We start from the raw sequence: 22,012 nt of genomic DNA on the forward strand, positions 1-22,012 counted from the left end.
TCAGTAACTTTAGGAGTCTCTGGGTTAACACTGACCCTAAAGATACAACTTGAGGTTTCTGCAAAGTTTAAACTCCACTGACCCCTGACCTCTGACCCATGACCCCTAACCCAACCCCCCCCCAATTAAACAATTATGAGAGTTAACTTTTGAAAACGGAGCTGTTATCACAAGTACAAAGTATTTTACATTATAATAATCGTGTGTGTGTGTGTTTGTTTGTATATGTGTGTGTGAGTGTGTCTGTGTCTGTGTGTCTGTGTGTGTGTGTGTGTGTGTGTGTGTCTTTCTAATAAAATCTAACTCTAACCCGTCCTGGTTTCATTTCTCACATCAGCTTCACTCAGAAACAGCTGACTCGACGTCAATCAGTGTGGGATCTGACAATAGTTAACATATTGAGCAGGAGTCACAGAGAGACTATTCTCTGGGGACAGAGTGATGATAGAGCCACATGACTGGAGGTCAAAGGTCACACACACACACAGGAACAGGACTGATATGAAACTCAGTTTGGATTTACATTACATGAAGACGGATCATTTCAGCCTTAATGTTTAAAAAATAACTCAAAATAAAGCTGATGTGTCCACCCGGTCACATGACACAGGACGGAAAAAACAACAGTAGGATAAGACATGTAATGATGGGTAAAGATGGGTAAAGATGGGTAAAGACGGGTAAATGTAAAAAAATCATCACACACATGAACAGGAAGTTCTCCCACAGATGATTGGATCTGATGTGCAGTTGTTGTTTTATCTGTCATGATTGTTATTACCAGCAAGTGGAGCTGTTTTATTTTAAATACCATAACAGTTCCTGTTCAGCTTTGCCTCTGATTCCATGACCTCCTCTTTGAGAAGCTGCAGGCAGCTGTGGGCCATGAAGCTTTCACCTTTACACGTTTCATTTTTAGATTTTATTATACAGAGTCCTTTGCACAGTGGTAAAAACATCATAATGAATTTGTCACAGAATTTAAATCATACGATTCTTGCGATAATCAAATAAAACCTAAAACCAGGGCGCCTGAAGCATCATGGTTCGTGTGCACAACCCTAGATATGTAAACTAAAGTCCCCCAAACAGGCGGCCCGGGTTCCAATCTGACCTGTGGCTCCTTTCCATCATGCCAGTCCCACTCTCTCTCTCTCTCTCTCTCTCTCTGGCTCGGGGCGCTGTCGGTTTAAAATATGACTATGCAGTTTTCTTTCAAGGCTTTATATGCGATTTTTCACACTTAAATATGATAGAAATCAAATATATCCTCTGAAAATAACTCTGTGAGTAATGACTGTCTACAATGGGTGTAACACCCGAGTCCCACTGTCTGTGATGTTTTCAGAGTCCTATCTTCACTTTGTTTACATCGTTGGGACGGCGGCTGACTCCTCCCCTCGCGAATAAAAGCTGTTTAATTGAGGGACTAGAGAAAAGAAGAATAACATACTGTACTCACTGCTTAACTGTGTTTCTAGATCACGCTTATTTCGGGTAAATTTACATGCAGTGTGAAGATACAAGCATAATAAAGATCGCTAGCATTAGCATGCTAACACAACAATGCACCGTGAGTTGTTTTGGTTTCTTGCTGGTGCTCAAGGGCAACATCTGCTGGATCAAAAAATCGCATATAAAGCCTTTAAGCTTTGGTTCTTTTCCATACCATTGTACATAAAATAATGACTGGTATCTAAACACAAAGAATGAAAAGTGTTGAATAATTTTTACCATCATTTGTAACAACTGGGAAACAAAAAATGTTTGATGGGAGAATTCATTAGCTGGTGTCAATACTCGTCTAGTGTAAAAGTCTCCAACTGAAATATGAGAAATAAATGTGTAATTTTGTCACACTAACGGTTTCTTTAAAACACACATAATAATTCACCAAGCCGGAGGAATGAATTACAAATCTGATGTATGACCCTTTAACCTTAAAGAAGATGAGTCTCTGTTGTGATGAGCTTCAAGTTGCCCAGTTAATAAGGCTCACATCTGCTTTTTGTAAACCAGAAATACAACTGAACAGATAACAGATAATCAAAGTAACAAAATCAAGTGCAAGGGAAAACAGCTGCAGTTCCTGGAGTTTCCACTTGAGGTTGTTTGCAAGAACAAAGAAACCGCCGTTAAAATCTGTATTATTATATTATTTTTAACAGCAGAAATCAAGAAGTCAACATCTTGTTAAAAAATATATAATAAACAGCTCATTCCTTATTGGTTTACACTGTAGGAGTGAATTTGTTATTTTAGGCCTGACATTTATTTCTAAATTTGAATAATTAGCGGCGTGGCTGAGTTGACTGACAGGTGGGCATGTTAAAGTCTCAGCTTCAACTCTTTGTCTCTTTCTAGATTGATCTAGAGTGACCATTTCCAAAATGGCCACAGCAATGGTTGTGCTTCAAAATGCTTTATGTCATTGAGACTTCGTCCATGTTTTATACACTCAGTGTGATCAACAAGAATCTAGCCTCTTCTAAGCTAATGCTAGCTAGTGTTGTACGCTCTGTAATGTTTTATGTACAGTTAGATATTTTTCCCAGATCAGTGATTCATAAAGTCTTTTAATTATTTACATTCTTCAAACTTTGATTTCCTACAGCTGAACAGTTGAACTCAGATGTGTTAAAATGGACACTTTGCGCCTTGTCGTCTGACTCAGGAACTCCACTGTGTTTCAATCGGTCAAAATGAATCGATAGAAAACTTTCCTGCAAAGAAAACTGCAGCTTTCTTCTGTTTTGTCCTAGTTTCTCCTCATCTCACTGAGTGTGAGCCTCTTTACAGTCCTCCAACTTTATATCAAAGAAGGATTTGTACTCCTTTAAAGCTGGCTTCAGGGACGGCCTCACCTCCATCCTGAGCTCCCTGAACCAGCTGAGAGACGAGCAGATGGAGGTTATTGATTTCTGCAGAAGAGGAAGAAGCTAACTGTTGAGATGAAAGACAAAACAATGAATAACAGAAAGAAAATATCTTCACTAAGAGAAAACATCTGACTTGGACTAAATCTACGCTCAAAGCTGGGAGCTCCATGTTCCTGATTCAGAATATTTAGTTAAAGCCCTCTGTGTGTGTGTGTGTGTGTGTGTGTGTGTGTGTGTGTGTGTGTGTGTGTGTGTGTGTGTGTGTGTGTGTGTGTGTGTATTCTCTGCACAAAAAGAAAACATGGACGTGTGTGAGGCCTCGTGCCGTTTTCATGTTCAGGAAGTAGAAACATGTTTTTGTCTCTGGAAACAGATTTCCTTCAGTTTACTGTAAATAATCGTCTTTTTGACCACGTCCTCCTCCTCACTTCTGACCAAAGTAAGAAACATCCCGATGTTTTTAAGGTTCTAACGATAATGTTAGTTGAAAGAATGATCTGCACTGCTCAGAAGAACTTTGTGAACGCAACGATTTCGAATCGTAAATAGTTTATCTATCCATCCATCCATTCATCTACTCCACAAGCTAACGGTTAGCTAACAACGAGCTGTAGATGCTAGCAGAGTCAAATTTGATCATCATTATGTAATATTCCTGAACCTCATCAGTCTTTGCTGTACAGCGCCAACCAACGTCCTACATGCACCACTCATTGGAGAACAAACATCTGCTGGAAAAAAAACAGACAGACAGACAAGTAAGGCTCAAGTTTTCTAATCATGCTGACAGCCAGATAGAAACTCATAAACTATTGAATACTTATATCAATGCATCGTCTGCTCCAGGACAGGAAAAAACAGTTTCCCTGTGTGGGATTTGAACCAGTTATACATTTCATAGAGAAATACCCTAAGCCTAAACCCTAACCCATTTCTAAAGAAGAGTTTATAGAGCTGTTTCAGAAGGCAGATTATTTTTCCCTTCTGTAACTTTATAATCTGAAATCAGTGTATTGACCTTCATAAAGTGCAGAGCTGGGAAACATGATCGTCTGTGTATCTGTAACAAGAGCTCAGAGCTTGTAGATTCACCTCATGTAACCCTACTCCATCAGTTGAATTATTTCACATGTTTCCAAAAGCTGGGGCCTGTAAATGGAGGTGGTGGTGGTGGGGGGCAGAGCTTGGTAATAAGGCCAAGCTCATAAGACATTCCGACCTTCCTATCAAGAGTTATTCAAATTTCAAAAATGAGTGGGAGTATAATCTGGGTTAAAACCCCTTTCTCTGAAGTTCCAAGTCAAAACCCCCAGCAATTCAGAAAAACTTAAATGTAAAAATTTAAATCGGAAAAAAAAATTAACAGATTTCATTTGCCCGAAGTCTAAATCTAAAGGAATGTATTTGACACTAAACACAGCTCTGTTATAATTGAGTTGACTAAAGTCTGAACAACAAACCTGAAGATGCATTCTGACTCATTTCCAACTTATTTTATTTCCCATCATGACCCATCATGATCAGTTACATTTGATTTTTATGATTCAGACTTTGGACCAATCATGTTCTGTCCTCTGACAGACATAGAACAAGAGATGACACCACTTGACTTAATTAGATGTTTGTTTTTTAATAATCCAATGCTATGTATCTCAAATCAAGTAACTGGTACTTAAAAAGTTAACTGAAGGGTTAAAACCTGAACTTAAAAGTAAACAACCAGCTGCAATGCCTTTTTGAGTCGAAGTGAACATTTGGGTTCTCTCAACAACAGTTAAGAAGTGCTATTGACATTTGTTTTCAAACCATATAAGAACACACTGTTTCCATCTTATCAAATTTAAATGTGAGTTTTTACAATAGATGAGGTCAAGTGTGACAAACTTACTGTAAGATAGCACAGTCAGGAAGGCTGTGCAGCTGGTTCGTTTCTGAGTGTATCATGTTTTACATTAAGGAAGCAAAAATACAACTTTATTAAGAATGTCGCTCTTTCCACGGAAAATATATTTTTCAACTTACAGTCCAACATGTAAGTGAACCTGACCAGAGAGGAGGAAAGCACAATTCTGCTGCACAAATAAAGAGTGTATAGATCAGATGCAACCAGACGCACTGCTTGTCATTAGGCAAGGCAGCCAACTGTTTGGGGCCTGAAGGGGGCCGACAAAGGCTGACAAACTTCAAATAACAGCAGTGGCTCAAAATGTACAAAGTTTGCAATGACAATAGAAAACCTCCCTTAGGGGCCCCATCTGACAGCATCATTGTTGCACCGCTAAGCGTGGCTTGCTTTATTCCTATGATAACCTGAAGCAGGGGATTCCGAGTGTGAGTTTATATCCTAAAGGAAACTACAGAGTTTTCAAGATAATCACAGATTTAGGACTACATTTATGTTGAACTTTTTAATTTGTAGCTAGGTATTTGTTTGTACATTTTATTATTAATGTTATATTTCTTTGTTTTATCCTACTAACACGAAAGCCTGCTCTTTTCCAGTAGAGCACAACTTTCAAAGGACTTCATGTTATTTAATGATTTCAGAATTTAATGTTTTGGAATGAACTTGGAAACAAAATATGTTGACATTTAAAGACAATGTTGATGAATGCTAGTTTTAGGGCCCCTCTGTACATTACACAGACTCTAGAATCCCCTTCTGGACCCTGTTATCTGCAGCAGCATGATCCTCATAGATTAATTACTGGTGAGGCTGTTAGAGCAGGAAACCACATATTTCTTATTACATCTCAAGACTTTACACAAGTGGTTTCAAATGGACTTACACATGTCTTGGTAACCTTCTCTTTTGTGGGTGTTAAATGAAAACTGTTGCAGGCTCTTTCTTTTTGAGATTAGAGAGTGTGCGTCTGATGACGTTTCTGTGACAGGCCGTTCCCACCACACAAGTTCTGTCCAAGAGCCATTGTTAAACTTTCCCAGTCGATTGTCCTTAATCATGTAGATCTGGAAACTGCTTGTTGTACAGGAGCTTTGTGTACTGCAGTTCTGGAGTTATGAGTCTCATACATTTATGTTTGGTTTGGATGTCTGTCAGTGGGTTTAAATTATAGCCCTGAATAATGGCTTTCCCGCTCTGATATGGCTTTAGCTTATGATCTTTTAGCTGAGACGGGTCAACAGCCCCACCACCTTTCAGGCAGACGTTTGCTAGCTTGGCCCGCAGCGCCCTGAGGGTATTCACTTCCCTTTTCAGCTGCTCTTCCCCTATCAGGCTCTTCACTGTATACCAGAAGGTGTTGTTAAAGTGCAGGTAGATCCTCCAGTCCAAAGCGTTCCACCTCTTGATTTTCTCTGCAGTGCTCTGCAAAAGTGGTTGGCGAGATCTGTCAGAGCGACTGTTGAGCTTAAAGGAAACCACATCTTCCAGGGACCAGCAGAGGGCATGCTTGAGCAAGATTAAGGATTCATCAAAGTATTCAGAAATAAGAATAAGATGGAAGTCCTGTTTGATGGCTGCAATAGCCATGCTAGCTCTCTCCTCCAGGTCATCAGCATAAGATGTAATGTTGTTGTTGAGGCCAAAGTCAAAGGCCAGAGTATTGTGAGCATAGTGGTTTCTAGACACAGCAGACATGTAGTTTGTCAAGCTGTTGTCCAGAAAGTTGTCCAGGTTGAAAGTCTTGCGAAAAACTGCAATGCTCTTGTAGTAAGTGTAGAGGGACTCCATCATGGCCACAGGATGTCTCAGGATAGAAAAGTAGAATGTATCCTCAGGCATAACTTTGGCCACCTTGGACAGAAGGACAATTATTTTAGAGAAAGAGGGTCAAGTTTCTCTAGATGTTTCATCTCTAACTTATCAAGACTATACATTTTATTTAATAAATCCTCAAACCGACTGTGAGGAAGTTTAAACTTGTTATGAAACTGACTATGTGCAAAAGATCCAGTAAGTGGAACAGCAGGATGGCATTTTTTCTTTAAAGAATACTTCACACATGAATTGGACAGGATCAGAAATGAGACAGGATGCAGTGCTTCCCCACAGAGGGCACAAAAATCCACGCAAAATCTAAATTTGTCAAAGTAGCTTAAAGCGATCACTACTGTCCACAATGACCAGATTCAAAATGGCTGAACCCTTTTAGTAAGATAAGTGAATTGGATCCATGAAAGTGATATTAACAGAACAATACTCCTTCAATACAAGTTTGAATGTCTGTATCTACAAAATAAGTCCCATACATCAGAAATAAAACATCTTGAAGAGGAGGAGGAGGAAGAGGAGGACTATCTGGCTAACATTAGCTACGACTGGAAGGCAGCTGCTTACTAGTTTAAGTTATGTGTTAGCCAAGACAGTTTTCCTGTGCTTAGATAAAATGAAATGCATAGTTATTTGTAATAACATTTTTTATTGTTTATGAATTTGCTTATCCAATTATGGAAAAGTAATCTGAAAAGTCAAAAGAGGAGTTTTGCTCTGATTTCTATTTTTGTTGTTCATGGTTGTGTGCTTTTTATTTGTTTTGTTGATTAATGGATTTCATTTTATTATGACCTGCAGTCAATGCTCTATTTTTGATAAGTGAATGTTTCTTTGCAGTTTAATGTTATTTATACGTTTGTTGTGTCAAAAATCTCTGACCGCCACTTTCTACCCTCCTGCTCCTGCATAGCTCCACCAACCACAAGTTTCTACATATATCCAAACAACCTGGAAGTGGAACAGTAGATGACGCTCACCTCAGACTTTCTGAACCTCATGTGGTTGCACATAATGTGGAACTCCCTCACACGTTGGCTCTGAACACCTTCCACAAAATGCTCTGCGAAGAAGTTTGGATAAAACAGCTGCATGTGTTTTTTCACAGGGAGAGCGAAGGTCAAGTTCCTGCTTTCCCCGTAACGATACAGGATGTTTAAGATGGTGCTGCTTGCTGTTTTGTGAGTCTTTAGGAAAACTATGTGAGACTTGGGCTGGCAGGTGGTTTCAGTGCCAGCCTGTAGATGACTGGATGGAGTGGGAGTGTTAATGAGCCTTTGATTAGTTTCTGCAGATGAACTTGTCCTTGTACTTTGAGAAACAAAGAAACGTGAAGGTCCAAGGCTCGGCCTGTTTTCAGGTTCTGGTAAAAGCAGCTCTCCATGAAAAACTGTTCTTGCCTCCATCTGAGGGCCTGTGTAAGGGTGGATATTTCCATCCACCTGACTCGACAGAATATCATCTGGTGACTTTCTATGATGTAGCTTTGAAGTTCTGTTTTTTTGTAGTGACTTCAGGTCCTGTTTTTCTGCCAGGAGAGACCCAGAGTTGAGGCCTTCTAAAAAGTTCTGTAGAGAAGTAAACAGGTTCTGTTTGTTGACAGTGAGATGTTGGAGTCCTTTCAGTTTGTCATGCCTGAAATAAGTCATAAACACAATAAATTAGAGAATATCATATACAACACTGAAATATATTCTTACTACTTTCATGCTTTCACAACATTATCTTGTTGACCAAAAAAGATGATCTACCTTAAAAGAAGATGATCTACCTTAAATGTGAGGTCAGGGTTTAAAATTGTATTATGATCACCTTTCTTCAAATATCAAACCATTGACGAAAGATAATAGGACACACAACCCTGAGCATAACTCACCTTGAAATCATTTCTGATTTCCTGATCACATTTTTATATTTATTATGGGGGTATAGAATTAATAACTTATTATTAATAATAAGGATTACAGCCCCCATTATTTTAATTGTTATTTGTCTTATGCAACTGCTCAAATATCCTAATGAAATCCTGATGAAACCACCGAGAAACACCTTTGGCTTTTTCCTGAACATACAAACTATTTTGTCAAATTAAGGAAAACCAACTGTTCTGGGGATAAATTTAGATTAAGGAGAAAGAAAGGAAAGACAGGCTGTAACTTTGCATCCAGCAGGGGCACCAGCGATTCAGAAGGCTGTGCTGCCAATGCAATTATGGCTCAAGGGAGAATCACAAAGCAGCTCTCAGTGAAACAGCAGCTGATTAATAAACTCATAGCACCTGTTCACAGACTCTCTGCAGCTCAGCAAACACACACATGAGGCTACTGTGTGATTGGTCTGTCTCTGATTTCAAACAGAATTAAACCAGCTGAAAGTGACATTTTCCTACTTGAGACTTGAAACCTGCTTGTTGTCTTTTGCGGCACAAAAAGAACTAAGACTCCCGTCTGTGTATGATCTGTCCTACTTTTGCTTGTAATTGCTCATTAACAGAAAATCTATACTTTTTTTTTGTTCTTAGCGCCAGTCCTTGCAAAGTTTTTGTGTAAAGTGCAACACATTTTTTGTATGCAACATTTGTAGACAGGACAGATCTTGCATTGGTACAAAGTCTCCACTGTTCATTGTATTTATAGAACCACCATCAGGCCAATTAGAATGACATTTTTGTGAAAGCTCTATCACATTACGCCAAGTTACAGTGCAATGTTTGTTGGTTGTAGTTCTTTCCAGCTTATGGGAAACTTGAACATAAGACAATAATGATATCAGACCACACCCTAAAATACTTAACACTCTGTTTGTTATTCATTTTCTGCAAAGCCCAGCCCTTTGGAAAATGTTTGATTGATAGTGACCACTTTTTTGCAGATTTTTCTAAGATCTGTATTCATAAGCTCACACAGTATAAGGTACTAAATCGATTTTATCACACACCATCTAGACTTTACAGAATGAAACTGTTGAATGATAACTTGTGCTGAAAATGTCGAACTGAAACAGGGACTTTCCTGCATTGTACGTGGGAGTGTAGATTGGTCAGACCTCTCTGGACTCAGGCCATTCATATCTTACGTAGTTGGTTTAAGTCAGACATTCCTTTTAATCCAGAGCTGTGTGTACTAGGAGAGCGATCTCAGATACCTAACATATCCAAGTGTGAATTCTGTGTGATCATGGTCGGTACTATAACAGCCTGTCGAGTTATCTGAACACACTAGAAAACATCAGAGGCCCCATATGTAAAAGAATGGGTCAGTGCAATGACTGAAACAGCATCTTATGAGTGTATGCTGAACAGACTCAGTGACAGTATGGTGGAGGCGGGGTCTCCCTGGGACAGGTTCTGGGACTACATGAAGGTGGATGACATGCCCAAATCATTTTCAGTCTCATCCCTGAAAGGATCACCATTTTGAGGTATTTTTGATTTGATTTGTCTCTGCTGTGACATATATTATTTGTTAAAATTATAATAATTATATTTACACCTGATGTATTTACTTTTTTCTAGTTTTTCTTTTCTAGCCTGCTGCTGTAGCTGTTTATGTTCACTGGATATGTGTACTGACTTCTGCCTCCACGATGTGTAAACTGAGGGTTACTGTATCCTTGAAACATAAGTGTGTTCATGCCATGTACCATGCCTTTGAGAAATTCAATAAAAACATCTGAATTAAAAAAAAAAGAAAAAAAGAACTGTATTCATCTGTGCTAAACTTGTTTTAACCAAATTTGGTAAAAATCTCTCGTACAGTTAAAATCCAAAAGTTAATGTATCGTTGTTCACATCATGAAAATAAGTTTAAAAGGTCAAATTCTTCTCCAATTTAAGTTGTCAGTTCATTCAAATCTCTTTGCAAAGATTCATGGGCAACATGTTTTCCATTCGTTCATGCTCATTCAGGACTTCTTGTGCAGGTCAATCTCTGCTCAGCTAGCGTATGCTTGAAGCGAAACTGTCAAAAATGTTGCTCTAGCAAGTTCAGTAAGGAAGACTATATTCTACATGTTGGTTTTATTGTTAATTCTCAGTCACATTGCTCCTCCAGGCATGCTGACTCAGTTTCTTGTAATCATCCCCTGGTCACATCCCCTGGTCACATCCCCTGGTCACATCACCTGGTCACATCACCTGGTCACATCACCTGGTCACATCACCTGGTCACATCACCTGGTCACATCCCCTGGTCACATCCCCTGGTCACATCACCTGGTCATATCTATCCAATAGCTATGCGCCACTCCTTCATCATTAGCCTATCATATTGCAGCTGGCTTTCTCTTCCACTAGTTTATACATACTATCGTTGGGTACGACCCTCCACCTCCCTGTCACCACCAAGCCTTCGCAGTTTCTTCACCATCATTGGAGCAGCTGTGGTTCAGTGGTAGAGTTGGTCGTCTCTTAAACAGAGGGTCGGGTTCGATCCCCAGCTCCTGCAGCCACATGTCCGATGTGTTCTTGGGAAAGACACCTAACCCCGAGTTGCTCCTGCTGCTTAGTCAGCCTTCATTTAACATGTGAATATGTTTGAATGTTCTTCTGATGATCACTTTACATAGCAGCCTCTGCCATCAGTGTGTGTATTGCTTTTACCCATTCCGCGTAAAAGTGAGTAGTCAGAAGACTGGAAAAGCGGTATACAAGCTCAATTCCATTAACCATTTACCTTCTTCATCGCATAAGCCTCAGATCACAGAATCAACCTTCTTCCAGTCAACCTCAGTCTTCACTGTTTGGTCAGCCTCTTCATCTCTTCAGCCTCAGACGACATCCTTAGCTTTTCCAGTCAACCCCAGTCTTCAGTTAGATTTTCTTTCATCCCATCAGCCCCAGATGACATCATCAGCCATCTTCTCATCAACGGCAGTCTTCACAAATAAATCAGCTTCTTCAAACCATACACCCAGACCACATCATCAGCTCACGCCTCCACCTTGGACTCCACAGGGGTATAGATCTTGCTGCAGCTCAGGGCAGACACCTTCGATCACCCTATCTCCCTACAGAGTTTTCAGAGAGAGCCAAAGATTCTCTGACAATCATTCAACATCACATGTGTAAAATTAATAAAATATATATTGTTTTGATGCATTAAATTGTCTCTCCTGATTTAAATGGACCTGTTGTGTATTTTCATGGAGCAGAGTCGGATGGCGCTGCTGGAACATTCCAGAGACAGATGACAGTGCATGCTGTAGAAACAGAAGCATTGACTACAGAGGACACAATCCGCTCTGTAGTGTGCTGACAGGACACACACACATCCTGTAGAAACTATGTGTAGTAAAGTCAAGTCAATCGGACTAGTATTTTTGGAGGCAGTGTCTTTCAAATCTCTATTTGTTGGCTTAATTAAAGTACACAAATCTAATTGGACTCGTGCTTCTGGAAACACTATAGGTGTATAACATGAGTCTGGTTCTGCTCCAGGTTTCTGCCTTTTAAAGGTTTCCTCTCCCATGTAACTTTGCTATATGTTGCTTAGTGCTCGTGGTGGATTGATGTTGGGTCTTTTTAAATAATACAACATAGAGTCAGCTCTAGACCTGCTCTGTTTCATTACATTTTATGTTTGTAGATCATTCGACGACCAGATTTGATCATGACTGCACAAAAATGAGGGGAGGGGAAATGTACAGTTTTGGATTTGAAACATGATGAAAACAACTATATCCAAATGATTTATTCAAAATGACTTAAAGGTTTATAGTGTTGGTTTATCTAGATCTTTGACAGTCTGTTGCATGTGTGTGCAATTAAACATGGTGAAAGACTGGAAACAGGAAGTACCATTGCAGTGTATTTCTGTATTTTCAAAATAACCAGAAAACCAAATCCACACTTAGTTACTGTAAAACAATATTCCCCCATTTGTTACAAAACTGTGTGTGTGTGTGTGTGTGTGTGTGTGTGTGTGTGTGTGTGTGTGTGTGTGTGTGTGTGAGTGTGTGTGACTGTACCCCGTCCGGTAGGCAACGAAGGTCTGAATGGCGATGCACACGATGAGTATGATGAGTAACGTCCACAGAGAAGGACGCCTGATGCACAGCCTTCTCCTTACACACCTGCAGGGGGCACCACACACACATTCTTTTATAAAGCTTCTTAAATAAATCCTGATCTTGTGAGGATTGTTTTTTAGGAACATTTTAAGGAATATTTTCTTTTAATAAAATCTAGACTCAGAAGTTAATAACTTTCAGGTCGTGTGAAATGCAGCATGCAGGGATCATTCCTCAAACTGAACATGAGCCGAGGTATTTCAGAGTGAACTTGTTCCAGTGGTTGCAGAGATTTTGACAGCAGCTCTGTCAGCAGACTTGGCAGAGCGGAGCTAATGAACACACTGTAACGTTTCACCATCAAAAGTATTTCAGAAGTCAGGCGGTCTGAACAATATATCAAGCTACCATGAAACGATTTTTCCATTTTAAAACCCACTCACAGAGAACATGGCTCAGTTACGAGTCTCCACAACAAACACAAGCGTCAAATATTCATGAGTTTTTATTCTGCATCTGTTCATTCAACATGAGGAAGATGAGAGTGCCGGGAAACCCACACATACAGCCTTACTGAGTTTGGCTTCCTGGCAGATGACAGACCAGCAGAATCAAGTGAAGACCTTAAAAAGGAAATACTAAAAGTACGAAGCCTGAATGACGTCATCTGTCTGTTCCTGCAGGGGGCGCTGGAGTCCCATTGATACCGGTCTCCATGCTGGAAATGCTGTCTCCTAACTTTCAGTAAACGTAACGACAGGCTGAGAGCTGGAGCTGAGGGGGGTTTTAAACCCCACTGGGCCCGCCTGTCAATCAAGTCAGCTGAAATGAGGGTTTTTACTGACGCCAGTATCAGATAAATGAGATCATGTGAAGCTCCATAGGTTTCACAAATTGACAACATGAAAGTTGAACATGAGGAGGAGATGGGAGCTTTAAGCTTCCAGAAAATATGCAGAAATATGAACTATATGAATGCATGTACATCTTGGATGCTCCGTATCGTATCATATTTAGAGCATAAAGAAACCTTAAGGAGAAACAATTGGATCAAATTTTTACATTCATATTGACTCGGACAACAAATAGTATAAACCAACTCTGTTGTTAGGATTGAAATGGATTAGTGTCTTCCCATTGAGGTTTCATTCTACTTCTTATATCCATGTTAACAACAGAGAGTCCACGTATACAAATACTTTTTTTTTCATTCATGTCTGTTTCCAACTGCTGATGTATGTGCTGTTGGTCTGATGGTTTGAGTTTCTATAAAAAGATCTCAGTATCCAGCCACAGCTTTAAATACCGACCTCATGGAAAAGGAACAGCACACAAACTCCTCCAACAAACCGTGAAAACAATGTTTGGATTCAACTGTTTTTAAAGACCTGTAGGGACACTCATCATCACAGATACATATAAAAATATCATACATATATAAAACAACAAATCCTATATGTCCTCAGATCCTCCACCGATCTTTAACATCAATCTGTGGCTTCTCCTTCATTTTCTAATCCAACATGGTATAAATAATTTTTTCATCACTATGCGGCCTGGCTCATGATATAAAAAAACAAAAACCTGTTGGTGTTTTCACTCATGAACCAAACTTTCCTTGTGAGCTGCGTTTTGGAACAAAGTTTTCTCTCTGACTTTACAACAACATGTTCTTGTGAGCCCTCTGGTAAAACGTCCTTGTGAGGTCACGATGAGCTGATGTGCAAAGGCAGCAGGATAATTCATTGCTGGCGAGCAGGCAGTGGCAAGGATGTTAATATCCTGAGCAGTGTGATCTTCATACTCTTTTCATGAAATCCCTAAAAACTCCCCTCTTCTACATCGCTTGAGAAACTCTGTCATCCTCCTGCTTTCTTTTCTTTTTGTTCTGTTTTCAGCAACTTAGAGTACTAAAACATTCTCTCTAAAAGTCTAATGTATTGTCATTAATATTATTCTGCTCACCAGTTCTTTACCACTCGTTGGTTTGTACTGTCGATACCTGTATTATCATGTAGCGTTGGTATAAAGGCAACTGACCAATATGAGTTGCCAATGTATTTGTGCAATTTAAGGAGTGTGCAGGTGTTTGCTTTGAAAATAAGAAGTTACCCAATATGTATATGGGACTTCTACTTTTGGTAACTCGAAATTTTCCACAAATATGTTCATTTCTGGCTCCAGAAAACAGACACGGTGGCGTCATAATACCAAGGGTTAGGGGTGCTGGGGGACGTCACAGAGGCTACCACCATTTATACAGTTTATGATCTGCATGTTCACAAAGTCCAATGTTCATCTCAATTGATTTCAATACTTTACAGATATGAACAAAAACCACTCACTGTCTGCAGACAGGAAAACTAACGGACCCTAAAAACTCTATTGAAAACATTTACAATGCGATCTGGCAGTGTGTTATTACGGTCAGAGGTCAGGGGTCAGGGGCTGTTAGCAGAAATGAGGACTTGATGAAGAGGGAAGGAGAGCTAGGGGCTAGAGTCACATCTGTAGGCTTCTCCTCCTCCAGGCCTTCTGCAGCCCTCAAACATAAACTTTTAACCTCAGTCTTAAGTGCAGAGGTAGCACTTTGTCTTTTTGAAGAATTCCAGTCATGTCAGTGCCAGCAGCTCTGTGTGATGCAGAGCAGAGTGAGTGCAGATCAATGTGTGCTCTTTGCACAGCTCATACTGTGTTCACACACTGATGTATCCTCACAGCCAGGTCACATGAATCATTTTCACACTGGGCTCAGTGTGTATGCAGCTACGGTAACATGAGCTCAGGGACGTTTACTGATATACAAATTATCCATTGTTGAATGTAAAATATAGAAAACCGCTGCGATCTGTTAAACACATGATAACAAACACAGGGGAGGAATAACCTGTTCTCCTACAGATAGCATAATAAACTCAGTCTGTCTACAAATAGTAGAGTCACTTCATTATTAACTGTAATTGTAAATGTTCACTGTACAATGCTAAGGTTTCTTCAGCGTTGAATCCGAGATCTTCAATGATAAGCTGGAAGCCACTTTTCAGGATTTCACTTTTCAGCAGACTAAATATAAAACACTAAGACCCAGATTCACTAAGGCTGCTAATATCTCCATAAATGGTTCATCATATTCTCCTTCTATCGTCTTCGTCTCTGAGTCTAACTCTCAAAGTATAAAGCTCTGATGATCTTCAGACACAAACACTGATAGCTCTTGTTTAGTCTGGGAATATGGAGAGAAGCTATCTGCACCTTTACTCTGCAAGGAGCTGCGCTCTCACGCTAACTGAGCTGCACTCTCACCCTAACGGAGCTGTACTCTCACCTTGAAGGAGTTGTACTCTCACACTGATCAAGCTCAGTTCTGTCTACATACAGAAGGTGAGAAACTTTTGTCAATTTATCGAGAGGACACACTCTAAACATGTGAGATGAGTTTCACCGTTTCAAACAAAGCTTCTTCCCTGAACGGAGTGAGAAATTATAACTTCTTAAATTAGAAAATGTATTTTTACTAGTTCCCAGGGAGGATTGCTTAATGGACAGAAGTGTGTTAGCATGACTCCGCCACAGACCTTCTTCTGGTTGACCTATTAAAGTATATTATTATTATTGTATAATCCCAACATACTCTGTACAATTGTAGAGAAGTTGTGTTGGAACGTCAGCTCACACTGAATGACTGAATCCATTATGACGTAAAATTAGCTCACGGTGTACGACTTGAGAGTTCACAGCTGTCAACAGAAAACTTTCCCAGACAGAGGATAATATCTGTTTTCTCACATGCACGACTGAACTGGGCTACACCAGCCGGCATAAAAGTGCTCTCTCTCTGTCTCTCTCTCAAACACACTAGCAGCTAAAGCATGTTTTTCCTGTGAACTGGAGGTCTGCAGATATAGCTTCATGATAAGAGTGGGGAGACAGATTAAACAGACATATCTGCTGTTGTTGCCATGGTGATTTCAGACGCTGTCTCCCAGTGTCGTAAAACGTGCAGTTTTACGACAAAAATATCAAACATGATCAACCAACATCAGGTCTTAATCGAGCTGAAATGGCACAGTGTACGCTGGGCTTTACCAACTCAGTGATTGGCCATTACTGGTTTTCTTTTAATTATTGGATCTCAATTTGTTGAACTACTTCAGCTGTCTCCTCGTCCGTCCACAAACGCATGGTTATGGATGTAGCATTCGCCATGTTGATACCTTCATCTTGCTTTCTTCCCAGCTTCCTTCATCGCATTTATGCTATTCTACTTCCTGCTCAAAGACTTTAGTAAACTGACCCCCAACCACATTATCTAGATATGTTGTTCCAACGTCCACAGTGACTGACCCACATGCAGTCAAGTGTGGAGTTACAGCTTCACCTCCATCAGCAGACAGAAACCTGATGCTGATGAGCTCATGTTTCAACAGAACCTGCTGTGATCAAAGATCTGCACTGAGACGTCTGAGGTTTGGATTTGATTCATTTTCTGACCAGACGATGGATTCATGAACGTTTGTTTTAATGGTCAGCAGCAGATTGTGTGCACATACACTGATCTTCACTGTGACAAACTCTTCACTGTAACAACGTTCAGACGGTGATCTAGTTTCTCAGGAAATGACCCTAATTAATTTAATGGAATTGGTATGAAGCGTCAGGGGAAATCAGACCTTCAAAACCACGTCGGAGGGAGGTGACAGCTGCAGCTTGTTTCTTACAGAGAGTCGTCTGTCTCCAATCAAGGTCTAACCCTAAACTCCACTACAGGGTCTAAATCTCACCCTCTAACCAGGTTCTAGAACTGTTCTTCCCCTTGCTCTGTAGAAGATCTCACAATCATACACTCAAACCCTGCTTCATAAAACCAGTTTCCTCTTTTACTCACTCTTCGGACTCGTCATCAATTCTGCCCTTTTGAAGCCGGTGAAACACATTTAGACTCAGGCTTTTGAGACTATCAGTAACAGTTATTTTAATGATTAGTTATTTAAAAAAAAAAAACCAGTCCTGAATAAATAAACTTTGCCAATGTTTTTGTGTGTGTGACAAAGTTGTCCATGTTGGGAAATTAAAACCATGAGAATGATTCAATACAACAATAACAACACAATACAACAAATATATAAGTCTCTGTCTTTCAAATGGATCCAACTTTTATAGCAGACTCAGTCACACACTCTGGGTGAGTGTTAGAAAAAGAGATAACGAATAACTGAGACAGAACCGGACAGAAAAGCTTGAGTCGGTCAGAGAACAGAGAAATGACACAAAGGGACTTACGAGGTAACAGAGCTGACTGGCTGTTCTCTGATCCATCTCCTCTGAGGAGGCAGCATCTCCTAAAACCCTGTAACTCCTGATCCCACCGACACAGAGACCTCCGTCCGTCTTCGTCCGCTCAGACTCTATCCGTATGAGTGAGTCTCTCTCTCTCTCTCACTCTCTCGCTCTCTGTCTAGCTCACCCACCTCTTCCTGTTTAACCCCCCTCACTCAGTCTGAAGCTGAGAGAGAGAGAGAGAGAGAGACAGAGAGAGAGAGACAGAGAGATACAGAGAGAGCGCAGAGTGATCTTTAATGTAGAATTAATTTGTCTCAGTGTCATGTTTCTGTTTCTGTTAATTAAAGGTAAAATAGGTTAGTGTTGTGTTGCCTTCAGGGTCTAAGAGAGAGTCAGACTGCAGAGCTTTAGGTCCTTTAATCCAGCTTGTTACAAAAGTAATAATGAATGGTAATAATCCTCTGTTCATATGCTCACAGCGCTCAAGAAAGCAGCATGAGTCCCCCCCTACACTCACACACTTGCAGAACACTGCAGCCACTTCCTGTTTCAGAGTACCAGTCCAGACTCTATAATCTGTGGTCTGTCTGTAATTCCTCTGTGTGTCTGTATGTGTGACCCTGTTCAGACTGCCATTCAAGCCGTGATATTAACGTCTCTGTGACAGCTCTGACTTTACTGTTGTGGAGGTGTAATGGGGGGACGAAATGACCCCCCCTCCCCCTTTGTGAGTGTGTGTGTGGGTGGGGAGGACCTATAAAGACTCCTTTGTCTCCATGTACCCAGACTAAACCCGAGCCTGCAGCAGTAACTCTCACAGGGGTAAACATGGCATTGTGTACACACACAAGAACCCCCACACACATCCTAACTGACACACACACACAAGAACACACAGACACACACACTGTGATTGGACGGGAGGTAATGATGCTGAACAGACCCAAAGATTTACTGTCCAGGGTTAAACTCATATCTACATCAGTCATTCATTTTCATTTTAAGAATTTAAAGAAAAGATACAAATGTTGTTTCAGTTTTTAATGTTGATTATAAATTCAAATTTTTAATTCTGGTTGAGGAGGCTACTCCCCAAACTTCTCCACATACCAGACCGGTTTCATCTCACAGAGACAAACACATGATATAATATTATAATAAAATAATAGATATAAGTGAGTTCATCAGGGAATACGTATGTGATACACAAATCCAATTATTAATTTATCATATTAATAAAATTATTATTAAAATAAACGATATCTATCAGCCAGAATTAAATAAGAATGTGGGCCAAGACAATGCTGCAGAGAGTCACCTCTGCTCTTTAGCTTCTTAGAGACCCTCAGAGGATCAGACAAGCTGAGAGTATCAAGGGCATCCATATCGGTCCTGAACAACTGATTAAGCTTTTAGATTCCTCCAGTCTATAAACTTTCTTGTTCTAAAAAAACAGATCCTGACTTTAAATTTGAAATGGATCAGACTACTTTGAAATATTTCGGAGTACTATTACGGGAAGATTAATTATGACCCCCTGCTGACTAAAATGAAATCAGATATACAAAATGTATCTCCAGATTCATCTGGAAAGGAAAAATACAAAATGGAGGTCTGGCAGTACCACAAGATGATTTCACTCAACTAAGACCATTGTTGAATCTATGCAATAAAGACTACCACTCCAAGACGAAAGATATAGAACTTTTATTGGCTAAGAACCGTCCAATCCATGCAGTTGTAGCTGATAATGATTTAGGAAAAACTAGACGACATCCAGAACCCCTGGATTAAATTGTATCTGGAAAGCTGTTAAAGAAGACTATTACCTACAGGATCAAATGGAGCTCAGTAAGTTCAAGCAGGAAGACTGGTTACAGTCTCTGACACATTCATTCATTATTCTTCATTCAACTTGGCCACTCCGTCTCTTCCTCTCCCTTCGCCACCCTGCTCTGGTGATCAGCTAATTTTTGGCTTTTTCACTATAATGTAACTAGATTCTGCCACATCCTCTCTCAACAAATGATCCACCACCACCAGGATCAAGACTTTATCAGAGGGAATCACCACCACCACCAGTGTCTTAGGTACATGTCCTTGATTAAAAGTGTTAAACATAGAGCAAAGCCAAAGCCAAGGGAGCAGGACGCGCAGTGAGCCTGCTGGTGAGCGGCGCTGAGTGCTGCCAGCGCAAAGAACGCTATTAGTGGACAAAGGCCCTAAAGGGTCAAACTTAATTAAAGGAAAAGGGCCATGGTGGGTGTCCAAAAAGTATTGAAGTATTGATCATTTGGACAACCCTAACTTTGATGCTGGACAGAAGCGAATATCATCACTGGAACTCTTTCCGTTAGAATTCCTGAAGTGTGCGGGACGGAGGACTTTAGAGTTTGGGTGGTATTTATGGGAGCAATTCACTGGCTAGGAAAAGACCTGTAGGGCACAAATCACACAGAGGTCCAATAAAAAGAAAGAAAGAGAGAAAGGTCTTGCAGAATCAAAAATAAACTTTATGAAGTGTGAAAAATAGACCCCAGTAAAAAAATGGAGTGACGTTTGGATGCAGTTTATGTCTCTGTGGTAGACAAGGGTTGAGTAAAACTGTCAGGCTGGAAGTCGTAGTACAGTAAATCACCTGAACACGCTCATGAAACAGTCCAATAAAAAGTTAACGAGGTGCTGAGCAGAGAAACAGGAGCTATGAGGAGGAGAATTAGTATTTATCTCTAGTTTCTGTTTTCTGATCAGCAGTTAACAAAGTTAAACATCAGCTGTATTTAAATTGAACATATTCACAGTACAAACGAATCAGTGGAACGTCATGGTGAGCAGTAAAGAATATAGAACTACAATTCTACAATTCACTTAGCAGACGCTTTTATCCAAAGCGACGTACATCATCGAACTGCTTCATTACGTGCACAAATATCAAACCTGTCGCAAACCAGTTGTGTGATAAACAACGTAATCCCGGCAGCTTCGCCCACAGTGAATCTTTCTGCACATGAACTGTTGCATTCACACTTTGACTAACCCAACTTCACATAGACATTTGAATCGGAGGCCAGCAGTGAAAATTGTTACTGTGAGAGAACAATAATTCTTCCACAGCAATGAATTGTATGGAGTCTAGATGAAATGTTAGGACTTAAAGGCACGTTTGTTGATAAAGACCCTTGTGAGTATTCCTGTTCCTGTAATAGTTGTTTGAAGTTTTTTCTCTGTATGTGACAGAAAAGTATATTCTGAAATGGCTAATTGTTCAATTGTTCTTTTCACTTGTTCTGTCTCAGCCTGAATTTTTGTGTGTGGGCGTCCTCTCAGCAACAGCAGTGACTGTCTGCTTCATGCAGACAGCAGCACACTTATCAGCCAATCAATAAAGCTTTTGAAAGTCCAGAATGTGTTGACTTCAGCTTTCCACTAATCAATTCTACAGCCTGCACTCACTGTGATGCATTACTTCTTTATATATATGATGCTTTTAGGCACCGACTTTGTATTTAACCCTGCCAGATGCAAACGAGTCTTTCCTCCAAGTTACATTGTTTTTTCTGCCCTGCAAATGGACTAAAAGAAGTAACAAAAGCAGTTTCACACATGCACTCATGAAAATGTCTAGTGGGTTTCAGATAGCCTACGGACAAAGTGAAACTAAACCATAACCCTGCCGAGCAGCTGATAAAAACATAGATTAAAGGGCAGAAAAAAGAAACTCACTAAAGCTGTGACACAAAGGCCACCAGGCCATGTTTATAAAGAAACCAAAAAGGCTGGGTCAAAAATGCGCAGTAGTTGCCGTAGCAACAGAGTCCGCTACACAACGTTATAATGAGAATGTTCGCCTTTATATCAATGCTATGTGTAATCCAATGGAATGACAACATCCACAAAAGAGAAAACATAATGCAGCCGTTTAATTACGTGCACAGAGATCGTAGTGGTCGGGTGCAGACACTTTAGCCGGGCACTGTACATAAACGTCATTCTCTTCCCATTGGCTCGAGGTGAGCTCGAGTTGAAATCTCCAGAGTATATGCGGCCGCGTTCAGACATCAGCTAACTCGGATTTTCTGTGGATAAAAGTCAGCGCGAAAAATGCGGCTGT

The 22,012-nt window shown here is 40.2% G+C and overlaps 1 protein-coding gene across 2 annotated transcripts; it reads right to left on the bottom strand.

Annotated features, from left to right (window-relative positions):
- Positions 1–4,357: 4,357 nt before the first annotated feature.
- On the bottom strand, positions 4,358–18,064 carry gal3st2 (galactose-3-O-sulfotransferase 2). Of its 2 annotated transcripts, XM_020642900.3 has the most exons (4): positions 17,902–18,062; positions 12,580–12,684; positions 7,593–8,247; positions 4,358–6,636 (listed from the first exon to the last, which is right to left on the bottom strand). In XM_020642900.3, the coding sequence occupies exons 1-4, from the start codon at positions 17,955–17,957 to the stop codon at positions 5,836–5,838; spliced, it is 1,617 nt and encodes a 538-aa protein (XP_020498556.1). In that variant the 5' UTR covers positions 17,958–18,062; the 3' UTR covers positions 4,358–5,835. The 2 variants fall into 2 exon arrangements, with proteins under 2 accessions (XP_020498556.1, XP_065816770.1); XM_065960698.1 differs by lacking the exon at positions 12,580–12,684 and having other exon boundaries at positions 17,902–18,064.
- Between the last annotated feature and the right edge of the window lie 3,948 nt (positions 18,065–22,012).

This window comes from Labrus bergylta, chromosome 11 (genome assembly GCF_963930695.1).
Source record: "Labrus bergylta chromosome 11, fLabBer1.1, whole genome shotgun sequence".
NCBI classification, from domain to species: Eukaryota; Metazoa; Chordata; class Actinopteri; order Labriformes; family Labridae; genus Labrus; species Labrus bergylta.